Source organism: Sorex fumeus, unplaced genomic scaffold (assembly GCF_029834395.1).
Source record: "Sorex fumeus unplaced genomic scaffold, SorFum_2.1 ptg000044l, whole genome shotgun sequence".
Taxonomy (NCBI): Eukaryota; Metazoa; Chordata; class Mammalia; order Eulipotyphla; family Soricidae; genus Sorex; species Sorex fumeus.
Genome location: NW_026606101.1, coordinates 313718 through 334421, shown reverse-complemented (window position 1 = coordinate 334421; position 20704 = coordinate 313718). Strand labels below are relative to the sequence as shown.

The 20704-nt window shown below is 61.9% G+C and overlaps 1 protein-coding gene across 2 annotated transcripts in view; it reads left to right on the top strand.

The window, feature by feature from the left end:
* The first annotated feature begins 1209 nt into the window (after positions 1-1209).
* Positions 1210-20704, top strand: part of SLC12A5 (solute carrier family 12 member 5) — a 41447-nt gene continuing 21952 nt past the window's right edge. The window contains exons 1-6 of one of the 2 annotated variants that reach the window (XM_056121221.1): positions 1210-1361; positions 15540-15634; positions 15857-15988; positions 16267-16413; positions 17678-17732; positions 18146-18276. In XM_056121221.1, coding sequence (XP_055977196.1) covers positions 1241-1361; positions 15540-15634; positions 15857-15988; positions 16267-16413; positions 17678-17732; positions 18146-18276 — 681 coding nt within the window. In that variant the 5' untranslated portion in view covers positions 1210-1240. Of the gene's footprint in view, positions 1362-9665; positions 9900-15539; positions 15635-15856; positions 15989-16266; positions 16414-17677; positions 17733-18145; positions 18277-20704 lie in introns of those variants that run through there. The other variant, XM_056121223.1, reaches the window with a different exon arrangement.

Below are 20704 nucleotides of genomic sequence, written 5' to 3'. Positions count from 1 at the left end.
GATAGGACAAAGCCTGGAACCCCTGGGTGAGGTACTAGGACCGACTTTCCTGCAAGAGCAATTCCCTGCTCCAGCCTGCGCCTGAGACTCCCGAAAAATTGGGAGGTGGGGATCAACTCCTGTGTGGAGAAGACCAAGTGGACAGCAGGTATGGCCTGATGGTCACCTGGTGGGGCTGGCAAGGCTCAGGCCTGTGTCGTGCAGGGGCTCAATGCAGACTTTTCTGTCCCAGCCTTCCTGGCGGGTCCCTGAGGTGGCAGAGGCAGATTGAGAGAGAGTGATGGTCTCACTCCTCTCCGACTCGCGTAAGCCACCTGTGGGGGCCCACTGACTTCATTGTCAGTCCCAGCTCAAAAACTTTTGTGGAAGGGACGTGGAGAGGAAGGAATGTGGCCCAAGCATCTGTTTTACACTTCCAATCTGTGCTGCTTGCATTGAGCACAGAGTCAGGAATTAATCCGGAGCACCTCCAGGTGTCTCCCCAAAACAAACAAAAAACTTCTGGGGTCTTCCCTTCCTACTCTGTTCCAGCACAGCGGCCTTTGGATTGCTCAAGGGAGGGCCTGGCTCCTACTCCGGGCCTTTGCACTGGCTACTTCTCCTGCAGAAGTCTGCAGAACTGAGCTTCTCATCAGAGGTCTCTGCTCAAACAGTGCTTTTTTTTTTTTTCTTTTTTTCCGGGGAAGCCTTTTTGGCTTGCTCTCAAAGCAGATGGTCCCCTGGTCATTGCCCCTTGGTTTTTCTCGACAGACACCACAATGTCAATGATGTCATTCATAAATATCTCTCCTCCAGTCTCTTAAGAATTTAAGCCACCGTAGGGCAGCTGATCTTTCTTCCTTGTCTCCAGTGCTTAGAGAGCATGGTGCTTGAAATATACTGCAGATGTTGTGTTGGATGAAGGCGTGAAGGAGGGAACAGGTCCCAGAAGGTGTGGGAAGCCCAGCAGAGATGGGCCTGTGCTCCAGGCGTCACACCCGGGGCCTCCAGTGCAAGGATGATGCTCGGTGGCGGGTGGGAATCTCGGGCGCTTTGGGTGGGATTGACAAGTCGGGGCTTTTCCTGAGCCAAGTGGCCGGATGCAGAGGATCACTTGGGACCAGCGGGCACTAGGACCCTGCGCGGCGCCGCGGCCGGCGGGGGGCGGCGGGCGAGGGGGAAACAGCTCTTTCAGCCTCTTGGAGTCGGGCTGCGGCCACTTGTGCGCCCGATCTGCGGCCGCCCGGCCCCTTTCTGCACCATGAGCCGCAGGTTCACCGTCACGTCGCTGCCCGCCGCGGGCCCAGTAAAGACCCCCGACCCGAGGTCCCACCGGCACTCGGCGGCGGACCTCCGCCACCTGGCAGGAGAAGACGCCAAAGGTAGAGGCCGCAGTGGGCGGGGCCTGCCGCGGTGGGCGGGGCCTGCCACCGTGGGCGGGCCTGTCATAGTGGGCGGGGCCGGACACCGTGGGCGGGCCTGCCATAGTGGGCGGGGCCCGACACCCTGAGCGGGCCTGCTTTGGTGGGCGGGGCTGCCACAGTGGGCGGGGCTGTCATAGTGGACGGGGGGGGGGGCGGGGGCGGTGGGCCCTACGCTGGTGGGCGGGGCCTGTTGTAGTAGGCGGGGCTGTCCACCATGGGCGGGCCTTTTGTGGTGGGCGGGGCCCAACACCGTGGGCGGGCCTGCCACTGTGGGCGGGGCTGTCATAGTGGGCGGGGCCCGACACCCTGGGCGGGCCTGCCATGGTGGGCGGGGCTGCCACAGTGGGCGGGCCTGTCATAGCGAACGGTTCTACGTTGGTGGGCGGGGCCTGTTGTAGTAGGCGGGGCTTACCACCATGGGCGGACTTTGTATAGTGGGCGGGGCGACACGGGGGCGGGACAGTGGTGGGCGGGTCTCACCTTGGAAGAGAAGGAGGTGACCAGGACTGGGGTGGGGGCACAAGTTGAGGACCACGAAGGGAAGATGAACTGGGTGGGTGAGAGGATAAGGTGGGAAATTGTGAAGAGGCCAGGCCAGGGGTGGGCGAGGCCACAGGAAAGTGGGTGGGGCTAGAGGAGAAGGGGCGGGTCTTGTGATCCAGGCTCAGGGACTGGGGGGCTGCCCCCGAGGGCACTAAAAGGGAGAAGGTCATCACTGGCAGAGAGCGGATGAAGGGAGAGGGGGCAGCAGAAAGGGTACGGGGTGGGCATAGCGCCTGTGGGGGAGCAGGACTAGCAGGGTTTGGGGACTGAGAAGGGCGGGACCGGGGAGGAAGGGGTGGGGCGCGAAGGGCACGGGCGGCATCTGGGTGTTGGGTAAGATCGAAGGCTTGTGGGTGCCTGGGTGGGGGTCCTGCTCCCGGACAGCGCCCCGGGATCCCGAGCAAGAGACGGGAGCAGAAGAAGTTTGGAGCCCGGGCAGCTAGGTCCGGGGAGGATCCGATGAGGACTCCAGCCCCCCTCCCCCACGCTGCAGGACCCTCTAATCTCCAGCCTCAGCAGGGTCGGGTGGTCGGGCTTCTCTTCCTCTCCGGTGCTGGGTCTTGTGTAATAACGTTACACGCAGGGCACGGGAGGGAGGTGGGGGAAAGGATGCTCCCAACCGGAGAAGTGGCATCCCGACTGCACACACAGTCTCCTCCGCAAGGGGCACGACTCAGGGGTCTCCACCCTGGCTCTGCTGCCCGAGTCTGGGAGGGAACGAAGGGAATCGGTTTGGAAAGGCCCCAGCCGGTGAGGCGAGAGCGCCTCCAGGACCGCCAGGGGGCGCTGCTGAGCTGCAGGTGAGCTCACCCGGGCCCCTGCAAAGCTAGACACCGAAAGCCCAAGAAAGGGCCCTGCAGGGGAGCGGTTTGGGTCCCCCCCCCTTATTTTCCTGGCGAATTTCCACCTCTAGATAACCAGTGGAGGCCAAATCTAGGGCTCCAGCCTTGCGACTGCGTCCTGGAGGTGGCCGGGTTCATCTGTGGACCCTTTCCACATGGGGTACATATCCGGACCCTCCTGCCAGGCTGAAATGTCAGACAGGAATCGCTGTCTCTTTTTTTTTCTTTCTCTTTTGTTTTGGGCCACGTCTGTCAGTGCTCAGGGCTTACCCCAGACTCTGTGCTCAGGGGGCCCTCGTGGTGGGGCGGGGTGCCAGGGATTGAACCCGGGTCGGCCATGTGTGAGGCAAGCGCCCTGCCCGCTGTGCTACCTCTCCAGCCCCTTGGTGCCTCCTTTTCTCCTCTGGATCTCTCTGGTAGGTACATCTTGGCCCCTCCACCCCCCGCCTTTCTCCTGACCCCATCATCTGGTCCAGGCTGCCCTCTCTGCCGTGGCCGCAGCCACCATCCTGACCCATCTGCCCCGATCCCCTGCACACCGAGCCTCCAAGCCTTTCAGCCGGTCATTCTCTCTCTCTCTCCCCCGGCCGCATCTGCTGCTGGTCTACCTGTCTGTGTTCACTGCCCCGTCTCCATCAGTCAGGGAGACGCCTCCTCACTGTCCCTGGGAGCTCATTTAGCCTCTTCCTTTCTCGCCTCCTCCCTCCCTTCCCAGAGGAGGCATTCATTCCTCCTCTGCCCACTGCATCACAGAGCACCTGTCCCAGGGGCCGCCGCTGCGTCACCTGATTCTGGGAGCAGGGACTGGATCCTTTTCTCTCTGTGTTCAGAGGCCAGGCCCCGAGTCTTCGCAGGTGCCTCCTGATTCTAAATTAGCGGAGTGCTCCGGTCTTTGACCCCTCCTCCCCCAGCTTCTCCACACCTGCCCCCGTCTCCTCCCCCCTCCCTGCCTCTCAGCCTGAGAATCAGGATGCTTTTCTGACTTGTCTCAGATCCGGTGTTGGTCTCCCCGTTGAAGTCAAACCCTGGCCCCCACCTTGGGGTGTTGCAGGTGTGTGTGCATAAACCGATGTGAATCCGGAATGCCAGGGGCGCAGGGCAGTGAGTGAGTGAGTGTGTGTATGTGTGTGTGTGTGTGTGTATGTGCGTGCGTGTGTGTGTGCGCGCGCCACCCACATGAGCTCTGATGGCCTGCGGGGCTGTCCATGAGTCAGTGCTGCCGTGTGTCACTGTCTGTGTTGATGGGATGCGGAAGCTGCATTTCTGTGTCTCCGCGCTGTGGGTCCCTGCGTGTGAATGCTCAGGAAATCCTGTCCTGGGGATGATTTGGGGGATGTGTCCACTTTTAGGCTCTTCCTCGTGGGCAGGTCTCAGTGTGGGGAGGTAGGTGAGAACTGCCTCAGGGACCCCAGCATCTGGTTCTGTCTTCCTCACAGCTGTTCCTGGGCCAGGCCTCTGGCCCCTGGGAGAGACTCTCCACCCCGCTGGGCTTCACGCAGGCCGCCAGGGAGAGACGGGGCATGTGTGGGGCGGGCGCTCAGGGGGACCGGACTGGCAGCCCCCCTGTTGGCTAGCATTGCCTCCTGTTCAGGACCAGGGGTGGGCCGGGCGGGAGGTGCTTCTTGCTTCCAGGAGGGAACTCGCCTGGCAGTGAGAGAAGGGGCCAGATGCGGTGCCCGGAAGCTGCCCTTAGTCCTCGTGTTCATCTTCTGCACCACAGAAAGAGGGAGCATGACTTGGCTGGACGGAAGTGGACCTGGGAAAAGCTGTCCCAGCACTAAGCTCCACCCCCCCTTCCCCTCGCACTATGCCCTACCATGCCTCGGTTTCTCCTGGAGGAAGGTGGGACCCTGGAAGGAGCCCCGCCTGGCTTACGGTGGCAGTAGGGACGTGTCTACGTGGAGTGAGGGGAGTCATCTGCCATGGGGCCGAGCCTGCGTCCAGTCTCTGTTTCTCAACCTGTTCCTAGTCACAACCCCTGGTGACCTTATTTCATCTTTCATGCCTGGGATCCTTTTTTTTTGCTTCTGGGCATACCCGGCAGTAACCAAGGTCGGCCTCTGTGCTCTGGGATTACTCCTGGAAAACCGGGGGATGGACCATGTGTGGTGCCGGGGATCGAACCAGGGCCCACCACGAGCACTCACCTGCTATCCGGTCTCTCCGGCCCCCCTGTGGCCGCCCCCTCCTACTGGCCGCTAGTCTCACACTTTCCTTCTCCGACCCCTTGGGAATAACCTGGTGGTCCCCAGAGGTCCTGTAGCCCCCACCAAGAAATGTTAGTCTAGTGCATCCACCCTCTCACTCGGGCTCAATGGTGTGGACTTGGGGACCGCGCAGCCCTTCTCTGGGCCTCAGTTTCCCCACCTGTAGTAGAAAGGAGTTGGACGGGATGTACTCTGAGGGTTTCTCTCTGTGAGAGTCTCGGAAGCGTGGCCCAAGCGAGTCTCATGCCGCACCCCCCACCCCTGCCCGACAGGAAAGGCAGCCCCGGGCTGTGGCTTTGGGCTTAGGTACAGCACTCCGGCCTGCCCGGGGCTTCCTCCCCGACCACCCTCCACTGAGCAGGACTCACACCCTCACTGGCCGGTACCTCTGGCCAAGGTGAGCCCTGGGAATCGCCATGGTAACAAACTGGTTATGAACGGGGCTGCGGTTGCCATGGTGACGGCTGCTTGCTTGCTCTCTCTCATCCTCCTCTCCCCTCCCCTCTTCTCTTCTCAATGAACCAGCGCCATCCGCAGGCCTCAGGGCTCCAGGTGGGGAGGGGCTGGGGGCGGGTGCCCACAAGAAGGGGGGAAGGGGGTCCAGATTGAGAAAGAGGGAAGATGGGCTAAAGCTGCAAGGGAGTGGGGGGCTGTTGAGGTGCCATCGCCATGGTGACAGGCCTGTTAATTAAGCCCCCGGTTGCCACGGAGATGGTGGTGGTTGACGTGCTCTGCGGCGAGCCCTGTGTGTGTGTGGGGGGGGGTTTCTGGGTGCTGGGTGCTGGACTTGCTGGTTCCCGGTGAGGCTTGGGGGTCTGGAGGCTGGGGAGTAGGGCTCCTGTGCCCTGCCTCCAGGAAGCTAGCGCTAGTGGGGTTGGATGGGGCGGTGGCAGTGGTGGGCAGAGGGGCCCCATCCTCTCAGGAGTGCCAGCTTCTGGCAGTTTCTGGTGTCAGGGCCTGGAGGTCCAGGAACTGGGTTCTGGTCCCTTTGCCGCCACAAGTTCACCCTGTAGGGAAAAGAGTGTCCCTTAGGCCGGACAGACAATTCAGGGGTTAAGGCACTTGCCTTGCACATAGCTGACCCCGGTTTAATCCCCGGCAACACATATGATTCCCGAGCACAACCAAGAGTGGCCAAGCCTTTCCCCAACTCCAAAAGTGCCCCTTTCCATTCCCGACTCCAATTACCCAAGAGACGGGGAGTGCAGGGACAGTCCCTGAGTGGTGGGACAGTCTGTAAGTGTGGGTCCAGACTGGGAGTGCGGGGACAGCCCCTGAGTATAGATACAGTCTGTGAATGCAGGTACAGCCCGAGTGCAGGGACAGTCCCTGAGTGTGGATACAGTCTGTGAATGCAGGCACAGCCCCTGAATTTAGGGACAGCCCCTGAGCGTAGATACAGTCCCTGAGTGTAGATACAGTCCGTGAATGCAGGTACAGTCCGTGAGTGCGGGAACAGCCCCTGAGTGTAGATACAGCCCCTGGGTGCAGGGACAGTCTGAGTGTGGGACAGTCTCTTACTAAAGGTGCCAGAGTATAAGACCAGTCAGTGGGAGCAGAGGCAGCTCCTGAGTGACGTTACAGTCCCTGTACATGCAGTCCTGGGTGCAGGGACAGCCCCTAAGTGCTGCTGGGTCCCTGAACGCAGTCACAGTCTCTGACCGTGAGGACAGCCTCTGAGTGCAGGTGGCGTCACTGGGTGTAGTTATCATCTGTGACTGCAGCTCCGTCTGACAGTGGGCCCGGCCCCTGAGCACAGGGACAGTCCCCGAGTGTGGGGACAGTCCCCGAGTCCAGGCAGTCCACGAATGTCGGAATAATCTCTGTGAGTGTAATCCTTGAGGGTGGGGGCCGTCCCTGAGTGTGTGACCGTCCTGAGGGCCGGGAGTCCCCAAGTGCGGGACAGTCTCCGAATGCCAGACAGTCCGTGAGTGATCTCTGAGAATGGAGAGTGTGAGAGCAGGGACAGGCCCTGAGATTTAGAGCTCCGTCTCACTTGCAGACTCCGGGCCCCCAAGGCACAGGGAGGGGAGTCCAGCCCACACGCATCACCAACATCCCTTGCATCTCTCTCTCCCGCGGCCCTTCTTAGGCATCCGGCTCGCTCTCACTCCCCACCTGTCTCTCCAGACTCGTGGGGTGGGGGGACGCGTGCTGAGTTGGGGTGACCAGCACTGGCTGACCACTTGCTCCCCCTCGCATGCCGCTGTCTGAGCTCGTCTCTCCTCCCCCGACCCTTTTCCTTTCTGTGACTGCTCTCGGTGAGTCAGGGACAGTTCTCACCCCGTGTCTCTCAAGCCAGCTCACCCCTGCACAGAGCCCGCCAAGCCCCATGGCAGTGACACCCCACTGGGGGTCCCAAGAAGCCCCTTTACTCAACAACCTCTACGACTGACCCGTTTATGCCACCAAGCAGCGTGCAGCCCTGCTGGGACAGTGGCCTCGTCTGTGATCCCAGCCATCTGGAGGGTGTACGGAGCCCTTTGGGGAGTTATTCCGGTGGTTGGGGGTTTACCGGGATAATACCTTGGTGGCATTAGGGCGGCCATATGGCGCCCGGGATGGAACCTGGGCATGCCAGAGATGCACCCCAGCCCTTTGAGTCAGCTCTCAAGTCTCCCCTTTTTGGTAGTGCCGGGAATAGAGCCCAGGGCCGCCTCCGTGCAAGGCGAACACTCACCACTGAGCCATGCCCCAGCCCGTGAGGGTCCTGGGGATCTTCTAAGGCCACCTCGAGGTGCAAGCTTAGAGGCCCGGCTAGTCGAGACCTCTGACTCGAACGCCGGGGAGTTGAGAGAAAGCTGCTACGCAGTGCTGCTTCTCTTAGCCAAGAATCGGAGGGGACCGAGACCCTCAGGTCTCCTGGAGGCAGGGGGAGGGAAGAGTCAGTCCTAAACTGGAATCAGGCCGAATGCTCCCGACCAGGTTCTACAGTTCATTGCCATTGAGTTCAGAGTAGTTGTTGCTTCTTTGGGGGCCCTTAGCGGGTTTTTGTTGTTGTTTGTTGGTGTTGTTGTTGTTGTTTGGGGGGGCAAGGAGGGCACACCTGGCAGTGCTTAGGGTTTACTCCTAATCTGTACTCAGAGATCACTGCTGGCGGGGCTTGGCGGAACATATGTGACGCTGAGGATCAAACCTGGCTCGGTCACGTGCAAGAACCCTAACTCACTGTACTATCCCTCTGTTCTCTGGACCTTAGCTTTTCTAAAAAAAAAAAAAACCTGTAAATGAAATATATACGGTAGATAACTGACTGATGGGGCCGCAGAGAGATTACAAAGGTTAAGGTGCCTGCCTGGTACACGCGGTGACCCTGGTTTAATTCAGCATGCAGGTCCCGAGCACCGCCAGGCAGGGTGCCTGAGCGCAGAGCCAGGTGTGTGACCCCTGAGCACCAAAGCGTGTGTCCCCCTCCCCCAATAAAGATGATTGATCCGAACATCTCCAGCCCCAGAACTCTCCTGCAATTTCCCCCGGGGAGGGGGAGGGTTGGCGGGAGGGGGGGCGAGGTTAGCGCTGGAAGCTGGGGTGAGCATGGGACTCATTCCCCTTCATTTGTCCTCACCCTGGTATCCGCAGATTCACCTCCCCGAGGCTCCGAGGCTGCAAACTTGGGGTGCTGCTGCTTCCCAGGCTGCCTCCGCGGTGGGCTGGGGTTTGGATTCTTGGGGTTCTACCGGGGTCCCAGAGCAGCCAAGCTTCCCACGGTACCACGGGGTGCCGGGGAGGGGAGGGGCATGGAGAGCGAGTGGGCGCTGGAATCCTCAGAGAGCAATCCCGGATTAGGGGATTAGACACTGCCTGCCCCCCCCAGCAGAAAATCTGGCTCCAAAAATTGACAGGCGGCCTGGCTCCCCGCCCCCCCCTCGGTGGCCGCCAACCAACCCGCCACCAGCCTGCCCTCCCCTGAGGCTGCACCACGCCGGGTGGGGCGGCCTCGCGCCCCGCCACCTTCTGTCCGGGGCCGGCCACCTACTTCTTGGGGTCACTCCACGGCGGCAGCCTGAGGGTCCCTGGCTGTGGGCTCCGGTGGGACCCTTGCGGGCCCGAGCCCCAGAGATCCGCAAACCCTCCACGCGCTCCTCCCTCCGTCTCAGCCCGGGACGAGCCAGACGGTTCAGCCCAGTGACCCTGCGCCGCGCCTGGGGCCACCCCGGCGGCCCGGCCTCTGCGGCGGCGTCCCGGCTCCAACCTCCCGAAGTGGCAGGAGCGGGGTCTCGGCCGGGCCCCTCTTCCGGGCGGGCCTCCCCGCTTGGCAGACGGGGGCCTCGAGGGACCCAGATTCCACGGCGCCCCACCCCCGCCGCCTCCGTTGCCCCCACCCCCCCGGCCTGGCCCCGAGGGGCCACCCGAGACCCCCAGCGAGGCAGCCGCTGCGGGGCCGCCTCCCCGCGGCCGCGACCTAGTTCCCTGCCGTTATTTTTAGGGCGCGGGGATGGCACCTGCCCACGTGCCGGCCCCGCCTGCGCCGGGGAGTGGGGGGCGGGCGGGCGGAGCCGCGTCTGCTCCCGGGAGCCGCGGCCCCCGTCGCCCGCGGCGCCCCTTCCGTCCCACCGCGGCACGCCCTCCCACCCGCCCCGTTTCGGGGCCCGCGCTCCGCCCGCCCCTCGCCCCCTCGCCCTCCTCCCTCCCGCGCTCCTCCCGCCCCCCCAGAACCCCGCCAGTGGCTCACGCCTCCTGCATACGGGATGAGGTGAGCAGCGCCGCCGCTGCGAGGGGGCGCGCGCGGGTGTGAGCGTGTGTCCGTGTGCGAGTGTGTGTGCGCCGGGCGGGCACTGCAGCGCCGGCCTCCGTGCAGCGAGCGAGCGAGCCGGAGCGAGGCCATCCGCGGGCCCGGCGCCGCGCCGCCACCATGCTCAACAACCTGACGGACTGCGAGGACGGCGACGGGGGCGCCAACCCCGGTAAGCGGCGGGCCGCCTCCTCGGGGGAGAGGCCGGGGCGCCGCGGGCCGGGGAGCCCCCCGGCCGCGGCCTGGCGCCGGCTCCGCTGGAATGCGCCAGGCGCTGTCCGAGGTGCTGGAACGCGCCGCGCCCGCCCCAGGACGGGGCCCGGGGGGCTCGCCCGGGGGCGGGGGGATGGGAGGGGGGCCGGCAGGGGTTCGCCGAGCGGGGGAGGCGCTGGGAAGGGGTGGACGTGGGGCTCGACGGGCGGCCGCAGGACCCTTTCCTCCCCTCCCCTCCCCTCCCCGGCCCCGAGGAGGGACCCCGCCGTCCTGGCGTGGAGGGTGGGTGGGCGCAAGGCTGCTGCAGTCCCTCGCTCTGAGACTTGCAGCGGAGAGCTGGGGGCGGGTGCTGAGGGGGGCAGGGGGCGCTGGAGCCACATGACAGCCCCCGTGTGGGCTTCCGTGTCTCTTAAGGGGACACTTGGTGCAATCCGGGGGCCCCCTCCCCCCCAGCCGCCCGAGGTCCGACCTCCGAGGTAGCGCACCTCCGGGAGATTTTCAGCTCCACTTTGCGGTTTCTCTCCCCCCAGCCCCCCAAAACCCAGTCCCCGTGGGTTCCTGCTCAGGACGGGCAGCAAGACCTTCCCCCCTTCCTCCCCTCTCGCCCCTTCCGCCGGGCACCCCGGGGTGGCACTGAGGTTTCCAGGGTGGGGCAGGGTGAGGGGAGTCTCTCGGGTCTGCTCGGTCGCCTTCCCAGGGAGGCCTCGGGACCGGGGTCCCAGCGACTGAACGCTCAGCGCCGCGGCGCCGACACTGCGGAGGCGCTGCGGTGGGTGCGGAGACGCGCGAGGCGCCGAGGGGCTCGGAGCGAGCCCGGGGCTGCTCTGCGCTCCCCGCTCGGCCCTCCTCCGCGGTCCCTCCGCTCCGAGGTCTCGGGGCCGGCCACCCCCTCGGGCTCCCAGGCCCCCCGCCGCCCCCCAGCGGTCTCAGCCATCCATCACGGCTGTCAGCCGCCCCCACCCCCCACCCTCCAGCTGCGCTGCGTCCCCTGCGCACTAGCGCCTCCCGCTCCGGCTGTCTGCGCTCAGCGCCTCCAAACGCTCCCCTGGGCATTGCTTGACCCTCGGGGGCGAGACTTCGGCTGACCTGGGGCACGAGGGGTGGGCGGACAGCGAGAGCGGGAGAGAGTGCTTGACCCAAGGACCCCCAAGGACTCATCAGGCAAGCTCTCCCCGGCCACCGGTCGCCCTGACTTCAAGTCCTTCAGATACTGGATTCAAGCGAGAGTCAAGTGACCGCTTCGGAAGGCTGGACACCCGGTCCCGGGCCTTTGTCTCAGAGGCCCCTCTTCCTCCCCAGGACGTAGTGAGGGGGCAGCGAGGGGGACACACGGTCCAAACTACTGCTGGCAACTCATCCATTCCACCCCCAGACCCTGGGGTGCCTCACTCTGCCGCTGCCTCCCCCGGGTGTAGGTTTTAGGGCCCCCCCTCCTCCCCTTTTCTTCCATTCTCTCTTTCCCAAAGTGGAGTCTGCGCCAGTGCCAAGCAGCCGGACGGAGCCCAGGGAAAGGAAAAGGGTCATTTCCATCCATCCGGAGGGGCGGTGCTCAGCTGCAGAGAACACCCCCTGCCCCCTCACCCACCCGGCTCACACAGCTCCCCCAGCTGTGCTCTCTCTGCCCAGAAAATGGCACTTGCTGGGCCTCTGGGTTCATCCGGGGTCTCCGGAGCCCCAGGGTGGTTCTGGAATGCAGTTGGCCGTTCCCTTCGCCGTGACCTCTGCCCACTGCTGTCCAGACCCGGAGCAGTAGGCGCATCTAGAGGAAGTGCTCCCGGCCCTTCTCCTCGGGTTCAGCACCCACATACCAGGTTCCAGGCCGGGCATTTTCTGTCCCCAGTGGCCGCTGGGGTAGTGCTTGGGGACGCTAAGGACCTGCTGAGCTTGAGTAATGGGCTCCTGGGATCCTGGAGCCCTTGGGTGGTCTCTGATCCTCGGTTCTTGCTAATATGTAGGGGGTGGGCAGCGCCGCCCCCCACCCCCACCCCCAAGCCGTCTCCTCTGGGCTAAAAGAAGAAGCGGAGGATGTTGACTCTGGTCCCCAGAGGTTCCCATTCCCCTTGGGGTCTGCACCCCACCCCCACCCCTGGACCTGGTTTGGGGATTCCCCGGGCCCCGCGGGAGGCGCCTTCGGGCTCCTGTTTCTTCCCGGGGAGCTGTGGCCGCAGCAGCTTAATTGAAAGCCGATTCGGGCTGAGCGCTCCCAGGGGGCGGGCCGGAGCGGGGGCCCCTGGGCTCGGCCTGGGCCTGGCCCTGCCCCGCCGCGCGCCGCTCCACGCTCCCGGGGCCCTGGGGAACCGAGCCGAGCCCCCCACCCGCGCCTCCGGGTCCCTGGGGGCGCCCCCCTCCTCCCCCCTCCGGCACGCGCCGGGGGGAGGGCACGGCCGCGCGCTGGCCCGGAGCCCGGCGGTGTCCTGGGCGGGTGGACAGACGGCCCGGGCCGGGTGGGGGGGCCCCTCCCCGGCCCCCCGCCTCCGCGCCGGGCTCGGGCCCCGAGTCTGCTCCGCGCTGCGCGCCGCGTTACATAAGCGGCTGCGGGCGCGTGGCCTGCTCGGCGCTGCGCTCCCGGCCCGCTCGGTCGCCATGGAGACCGGCGCGGGGCCGCCTGCTTGCGGGGTCTCGGGCCAGGACGCCCCCAGGCCGGTCCCGCTCGCCCCGTGGCCCCGGTGGACGAGGACGGGCTTGGCCCCGAGCGAGAGAGGCAGCCGGGAGGGGCGCTGGGCTCCGGTGGTCCCGGCGCCGAGCCCACCCGTGGGAGAGCCGCCGGGCCCCCGGAGCCCACCCGGCTCCCACATCTCGGGCTGCGGGAGCCTATAAGAGGCCGGGGCCCTGCCGATGCCCCAGTTTAGTAATGACTAAAAGTGGCCATGGCGACTCTGGGCGCCAGGCGCTTCATGTCACCGAATCACTGCAGCCAGGACCTCAGCTCAAGGCTCCCTGTGCAAAGCAGGCGAAGAGTTTAAGGGATTTGCCCAAGCTCGCCCTTCCAGTGAGGCTGGGATTGGAACCCGAATCTCAACTCCATTCCTTTTTCTTAAAAAAATTATGGGAGTCCTTCCAAGCAGCCTCTGAGGACCAGGGGCCACCCCTGACCACACTTGGTGAACAGGGTTGGGATGCAGGGATGCAGGGATGCGGGGCCTATGGCATTACACCTGGTGGTGCTGGGGTCCAGCTCTTTTTATAACCAGTAAGAAAATATCATCCCCACCCCTCGTCCCCTCCTCCAGCCCCCTCCATTCTTGGTGTGGTTAAGAACATGGTGTAGATTTTGGTCACACTTAGGAGGAGAATGCTTCATTTCTCATGATCTGGCCTCAGGCCTCTTCTCTTCTGAGACCGTAGGGAGGGTTTTACCTTCATCCCCCCAGAGAGAGAGAGAGAGAGAGAGAGAGAGAGAGAGAGAGCGCGCAGTGGGCTGACTGCATGGGGATCCTGTGTTTATGGTTCCCCGAGCCCAATGGGGAGTGATCCCTGAGCACAGAATCTGGAGTAGCCATCGACACAACCAGGATTGGCCCCCCAAATCAAGATTTATTTGATGTATCTTTCCCTCGAACACCTAAGATGTGCCAGGAGGTTCCCCCCCCCCTCCCGGGAGAAGGGCCCAGAGTTCTCTGGAGCTCACAGATGTGAGAGGAAACTCTCGCGTGGTCTCTGTGTGGTCGCTGTGGTCTCTGTGTGGTCTCTGTGTCTGGTGCCCTTGGTGGCGCATGAGGCGGTGAAGGTGGCAGCATTGGGGGTTGCTGGTGGGTTTTTCCTGAGCAGATTCACAACTTGGCCTCAGGTCGAGACTGGATGTCTAGTGGGTTTTTCACAGGAGATGGGGCTGGGCAATTAAGGACATTTTCCAGGAGGTAGGGGAGGATTTGAGCAAACAGGCAGGAGGAGAAATATGTCAGGAGCTGAGGGGACAAGAAACTCAATAGGGACGGCCTCAGCTTCCCTTGGAATTTAGGCATGGGGGCGTCTCTGGGTCCAGAGAGATCCACTCCTGTGGGTCTACTACCAGGATTTGTCCCTGCAGTTTCCTGGAGACAAGGAAAGCGCCTATAGGGACCCCCTGGATCTTCCTAAAAGGTTTCCCCCCCTCAGAACCTCAGTTTCCTTTTGCAGTGCCAAGGACTGCACCCAAAATCTCCAGCATGCGGAGGCACGTGCTTTTAACACGGAGCTGCAGCCCTGGCCTAAAAAAGTCTGCTTGATGCCCAAGAGATTTTCTCCTTGGATGATCCTTCCATCCCCAGCTTCTCCGCTTCCCTTTCCCGGCATTTTCCCATCCCCCCTCCTACCCAGTCCATGTCGAGTTCCCGGCTGATCTGTCCATCCAAGTGGCGTCTGGAAATAATTCCCTGAGTGTCCTCCCCTCCACCAGACCCAGCATTGCTTCCACCCCCCAGTCCCACCCTTCCACCCCCACCCCCAGTGATGCAAAAACACCATCACCCACCTCGGGGTCCAAGCTGAGAGCCAGGCATTATCCGACCTCCCTCCTGCTCTGGCCTCAAGCAGATGGCACCGAAGCCATTGCCAAGAACTCTCGAGTCTGCGGAGTCCATTGTCCTGTGTCCGTCTGGCCAGGGTCATCGCCAACCCTCCCCTGGGCCACTGCAGGTTGCCGATAAGCTGCTGTGTTCTTCCTCGGCCAGAGCGATGGCCCCAAGACACCTTTATGGCACTCCTCGCCTGAAACTCCTGAGTGACTTCCTCTGTCCTCTGGACGGGGGCCCAGATCTCCGTCACGGCTTGCCAACTGTTTGGAGGCCCGCGCGGCGCTTGCAAGCTACTCCTTTTTCGCACCCGGGCCTCCCTTCCTCGGACTGCGCCCAGGTCCGACTTTGCTCAGCCCCTCGGATCTGCTCTGAGCACTCGCGCTTCTGGGCCACCAAAACATGCCGTTCTGCTGGGAACGCTGTCCCGCCTCCCTCCCCAGCTCGCTCTTACTCATCCTTCAGAGCTCAGCGGACATGTCACTTCCTCTGGGAAGCCTTCCGTGACCTCAGGCGGGTCAGCATGCCTCCCCGTGTTCATCTCAGTTTAGTGCTCTGGGCTGGAGAATCCCATTCACCCGCTCACGGGCTGCCCTGGCCCTCGGTTTCCTTGGTATAGTCGCACAGGGGTCGTCGGTTCTGTGTTCTGTGCTCCCTCGTGCCTCAATGGGCACGTGGTGCGCGTCTAGAAATCCATGCGGCGTGGAGGTGGGTGGGGGACGGAGGAGGGAGGCAGCCAACGGGTCACTTAGCTAAGAGGAGACGCGTTCTCTGCCCGAACCCTGCCACGAGGCAGCCCGCTTCTGCCCAAAACACTAGGATGCACCAAGTTTTGTTCCAGGAGGGGGTGCTGGAGAGACTTGGTGAATGCCATGGACCCCCAATTCTATCCACCAGACCCCCCCCAACCCCCCAGCGGGGGAAGCATTGTAATCAAGAGGTACCCCAGACCCGCAACGAAGCACATAAAAAATGCTGCCGGGACCGTCTTGCCAGAGAGGCAGCCCCGCTCCACCTCCCTGTGTGTGAACCGAGGTCGGAGAGTTGCATGGCCCCTTGCGTGCACTTGGGAACGGGTTGGGGGCAGACTGACCCCGTTGCCTTTCCAGGCGATGGGAACCCCAAGGAGAGCAGCCCCTTCATCAACAGCACGGACGCCGAGAAGGGGAAGGAGTATGATGGCAAGAACATGGCCCTGTTTGAGGTGGGTCGCTGGGACCGTGGCCGGCCCTGCCCACCACTCCCCTCCCCCAACATCGACTGCTTCCTCCTGCACGGGTTCCACCGAAGTCCCCTTATTCCTGGATCCTGCCCCCCGGGCCCGCCTCTCCTCCTCCTTCCATCCTCTGGACTATTCCCTCTCCTCCTCTCCTCTGCCCCATCACCCCTCCTAACCCTCCCCTCCCCCACCTGTCGCCCTCTACAGGAGGAGATGGACACCAGCCCCATGGTGTCCTCCCTGCTCAGCGGCCTGGCCAACTACACCAACCTGCCCCAGGGCAGTCGGGAGCACGAAGAGGCGGAAAACAACGAGGGCGGCAAAAAGAAGCCCGTGCAGGTGAGTAGGGTTCCGGGAAGAAGGGACGGGGCGTGGGCCAGGGCCCGGGGAGGAGAACGGAACTCAGAAGCCACACAAGAGGGCGAGGGACAGGAGAGAGGGACCGAGGTGGAAGGGGAAAGGGTGGCTTGGCGGGTCGGGGGTGGAAGCTGGAGGCCAGGAGAGAAAACGAGAGGCCAAGTGGATGGACAGCAGGGTTGGAAGAAAGGGGAGGGTTGGGGCCGGGGTGCTGGCGGTGGCCAGAGGCTCCCCACCTGACCCTGGCTTCCCCCCCGCAGGCCCCGCGCATGGGCACCTTTATGGGCGTGTACCTGCCGTGTCTGCAGAACATCTTCGGGGTGATCCTCTTCCTGCGGCTCACGTGGGTGGTGGGCATCGCTGGCATCATGGAGTCCTTCTGCATGGTCTTCATCTGCTGCTCCTGTGTGAGTGACTCGCCACCCCCCCACCCCCCCAGCTGAGGCCGAGCAGGGGCCTGGGCGTGGGCCGTGAGGGGGCAGCCCCGGAACGGAGCTTTTTATAGGAACCACTGACTCTGATCGCAGAGCGTGAATTGTGCATTCCGTCTGACTGGTCCTTCCGGCCGCTGCCAGGCTGGGCCGGCGGGCTGGAAAGAGGGTGTCCCTGGATCTCAGCGGCGTGCCCACGTATGGCACCCTGCCACAGTGCAGATTCGGTGGTGGGAAAGCTGTGTGTGCAGAAAGAAAATTTCAGGGGCCAGAGAGATAGGACAGGGGTCAGAAAGCTCTTGCCTTGCATGCGGCCACTGTGGGCTCAATCCTTGGCAGTGCCTATGGGCCCCAGAGCACTGTCAGGATTTTTCCCTCAACACAAAGCCAGGACTAAGCTCTGGGCACTGCCAGGTGAGGCCCAAAATCCCCCTTCTCTCAAACCTCACACAAAAAATTTTTCTCTATCATCTAGTATTTCAGTAGGTCCAGACTCCCAAAACTTGGGGTGAGGGGTCTCAGACAGGTTTGTGACTACATTCTTTGAAGCCTCTCTGAAAGGGAATAAACTCTGGGGGCACTAGGGGTGCCAGAGCTCAAGCCCCCTCACTACATGCTCTTTGAAGTACTGCTGGAAGTGCCCCCTGAGCACTGATCAGGTGGAGTCCTCAACAATACTGGGTGTAACCGACCCCCTCCCTCCCCCCCAAAAAATCAAATATTCATCGAACACCTCCTCTTAGCTTACTTAAGACTTCTCATATGTGACCCCCCACTTTTATTTTTTTTGCTTTTTGTGGCACACCCGGTGATGCACAGGGGTTCCTCCTGGCTCTGCACTCAGGAATTACTCCTGGTGGTGCTTGGGGGGACCCTATGGGATGCCGGGGATTGAACTCTGGTCGGCTGTGTGCAAAGCAAACGCCCTCCCTGCTGTGCTATCGCTCCAGTCGCTCACTCATGACCCCTTTGCTGCCTCGGTGTCCTGGGAGCTGGAGCGGGTCCTTATGCCTCCCTGAGCTGGGAGAAAGGCAGGGTTGGGACTGGCCAGAGCCTGGACTGCCCCCCCCCCCCCCGCCCCCGTACACGCTCGGTGAAGAAGAGGTTTTCTTGGCGGGAGTAGAAGTTGGAGCAGGACCAGGGAGCGGATGGGGGAGGCAGCCTGGTGGGTTTGGAGGTGGGGCTGGGGGCAGCCCCCACCCACTGCCCACTCACAACCTCTCAAACTCTCTCCGCACAGACGATGCTCACGGCCATTTCCATGAGTGCAATCGCAACCAATGGTGTGGTGCCCGGTACGTCGCGGGGGGCTGCCCACAGGGCGAGGGGCTTTGGCCGTATGGGGGTGTGGTGTGGCTGATTGGATGGAGGGACGTCCGGGGCTGGGTGTGGGGGTCCCTGGGAGCAGCACCTTGTGGGATGGGGGCAGGGGTCAGTTCCTGTCTGTGAGCAAGACACCACACCGCCTCTTCCTTTGGCCAGAGACCCTCTTTGCCGTCGTTCAGTTTTCCAAGGCCTGACCTCCTGGGAGCGGGTGTTAGGTGGCTAGTGACTAGAGAGCCCGGGGGTGGGCGTGGGGGGTGGTCTCTGAGCAGACCCAGGGCGGCCGCCCCTGGACAGAGCTGCCCCTCTCCACCCCTGCCCTCGTACCCCGGGAGGCAGCCCCAAGGGCCCCTCAGCCTCTGGGTGACCAAGATTCTCTCCGCAGCCGGCGGTTCCTACTACATGATTTCCAGGTCTCTGGGACCAGAGTTTGGGGGCGCCGTGGGCCTCTGCTTCTACCTGGGCACGACCTTCGCTGGCGCCATGTACATCCTAGGCACCATTGAAATCCTGCTGGTGAGAGGGGCCGAGAAGGGGAGGAGAAGGTGTGGGCTCCCCCCCAAGTCCCCTCCCTCAAAAAAACCATCACGTCTCCCTGCAGTGGCTAGAGGCTGTTCAGACACAAGAGAACCAGGCATGAGACCCTCAGGACCCTCCGGTGTAGCTGGGGAGAAGAGGCACCCCAGTTACATAAGGGACAGCTGCCACCCCGGGCCCCCCCGGATCTCCCCCCCCCCCCCCCCGCTGTGGGGCCCCGAGGCCTCTAGATTCCGTCATCTCCAATCTCACGAGGCTCAAGGAGCAGGATGCTCGTTTTACAAATGAGAAGCTCAGGAAGGTTGAGTGACTTGCTCAAGGTCACACAGCTGCCTGGGGGTGGGAGGGGGGACCCAGGCGGGGCGAGGAAGAGTCACGTGTCAGGGGTGCGAGAGCTCTCGTCCCCTCACTGAGCCGCTCCTGCTCTGGTGGCTGCTGCCAGGTGTGAGGGATGCCTGAAAGTCCACTCTCACGGGCTGAGGGCCCAGGGAGGGCTCTGGAGAAGAAGGGCATGGGAAGGACAGGGTGAGAAATGCGTCAGGGTCGGAACTCGTGGCAAGCATGCACCTAGCAGGCGCAGGACCTGAGTTCAATCCCCAGCGCCACGCGGCCACGGAGTCCCCAAAACAATCCCCCAAATCAAAGAATTCTGGAGCTAGAGCCATAGTACAGGGGGGAGGGTGCTTTTCTTGCATGTGGGCAACCCGGGATCGATCCCCAGCATAGGGTCCTCTGAGCACCGCCAGGAGCAATTCTTGAGTGCAGAGCCAGGAGGAACCCCTGAGCATTGCCGGATGTGACCCCCAAGCAAAAACAAAATAGATAAATAAGAGAATTCTGCTAGAAAGGACATGTGAGCGGTCACGGGGGGTTGGGGGCTGGATGGAGTGTGGCGGTCACTTGTCTGTTTCTTCCTGTCCCTCCTGGAGGAAACAGGCATGGACGAGGGTGACCTGATAGAGAAAGGGTCGCGGACATTCCCCAGGCCCTGCTGATCCGGTGGCCCTCGGGTCAGCAAACTGTTGCTTTTCCTTTATCCTCACGATGCTACCCAGGAGTTGGGAGACAGCTGTTCCACACAGAGGGGAGAAAGACGGTTTCGGTGGATGGATTTCAGCTTGTACCTATCCACTCTACCACACTGCCTCAGAACACGAGGCCGGAAGGTGGCGGCACAGCTTCTGGTCTGGGGGAGGACGGGGGAGAATGGGGCTCGAGGGAATAAGCAGGAAGTGAGAGACCCCAGGGCACAAAGCATAAGGGAATTCAGTCTGTCCCCCAGCGTTCTCGAATCAGAGACTCAAAACAGTTCTGTGGGGGCCAGAGAGAGATAGCACCGCGGGGAGGGCACTGCTTGCCTGTGGCTGACCCAAGTTTGGGCCCCAGCACCCCAGGTGGTCCCCCAAGCCCGCCAGCAGGGATGGTGTCTGAGTGCAGAGCCAGCAGTGAGCTCTGAGGACAGCTGGGTGTGTGCCCACAACAAACACAAAAATACCGTGAAAGTGAATCTTTCGACCGCATAAAGTTGGAACAACAGTGACAATGGAAAAGGAAATAACAACTACCCTGAGAAAATCACCGTGAACACTTTGGTATCTGATTTCCTCCTGGTTTTTGTTTTCTCTGGGTGATGCTGTGTTCTGTGATTGGAGAGTTCCCTACACGATTCGGGACTCTCCTGTCATTTACACGTGAAAAAGACTTGAGGGATAGAAACATTAATCCAGCCCTTGTCCAGACGGATAAACGGAGACAGCCCCATACTCAGAGCAAGCCATGTTTTTTTTTCTCATGCACAGATACCTGTGACTCAGTTTAATTTCGAAATGAGGCATGGTAGAGAGGGAGAAGCAATAATTAATAATAAAATAGAATAATTGCAACAATATAGCATAATTAAACCACAAGGATGTGGTTTTCCTCTCTCAAAATAACTCAGAAAAAAATAACAGCATTTTCCACATGCAGTGACCACAGCTACCTGACATGCAAAATGAGGCAGCAGATAAGTGTCTGCTCTGTTTAGTACAGAAATTCTGGATAAATACAGAAGTTCTTGATAAATCTGGATACACTGGAAGAATAAGGAAAAGCTACAATGAACTTTTTTTTTTTTTGCTTTTTGGGTCACACTTGGGGATGCATAGGAGTTACTCCTGGCTCTGCGCTCAGGAATTAATTCTGACAGTGTTCGGGGGATCATATGGGACGCTGGGAATCGAACCCGGGTTGACTGCGTGCAAGGCAAATGCTCTCCCCACTGTACTGTTGCTCCAGCCCCTGAAATGAACATTTTCATGTATCGGCACACACACATATGTATGTATATATATGTATCTAGGTGTATATGCTCTTTATTTACAAGTTCATGTGTATTCATGAAAATGAGATCATAGACACAATTTTA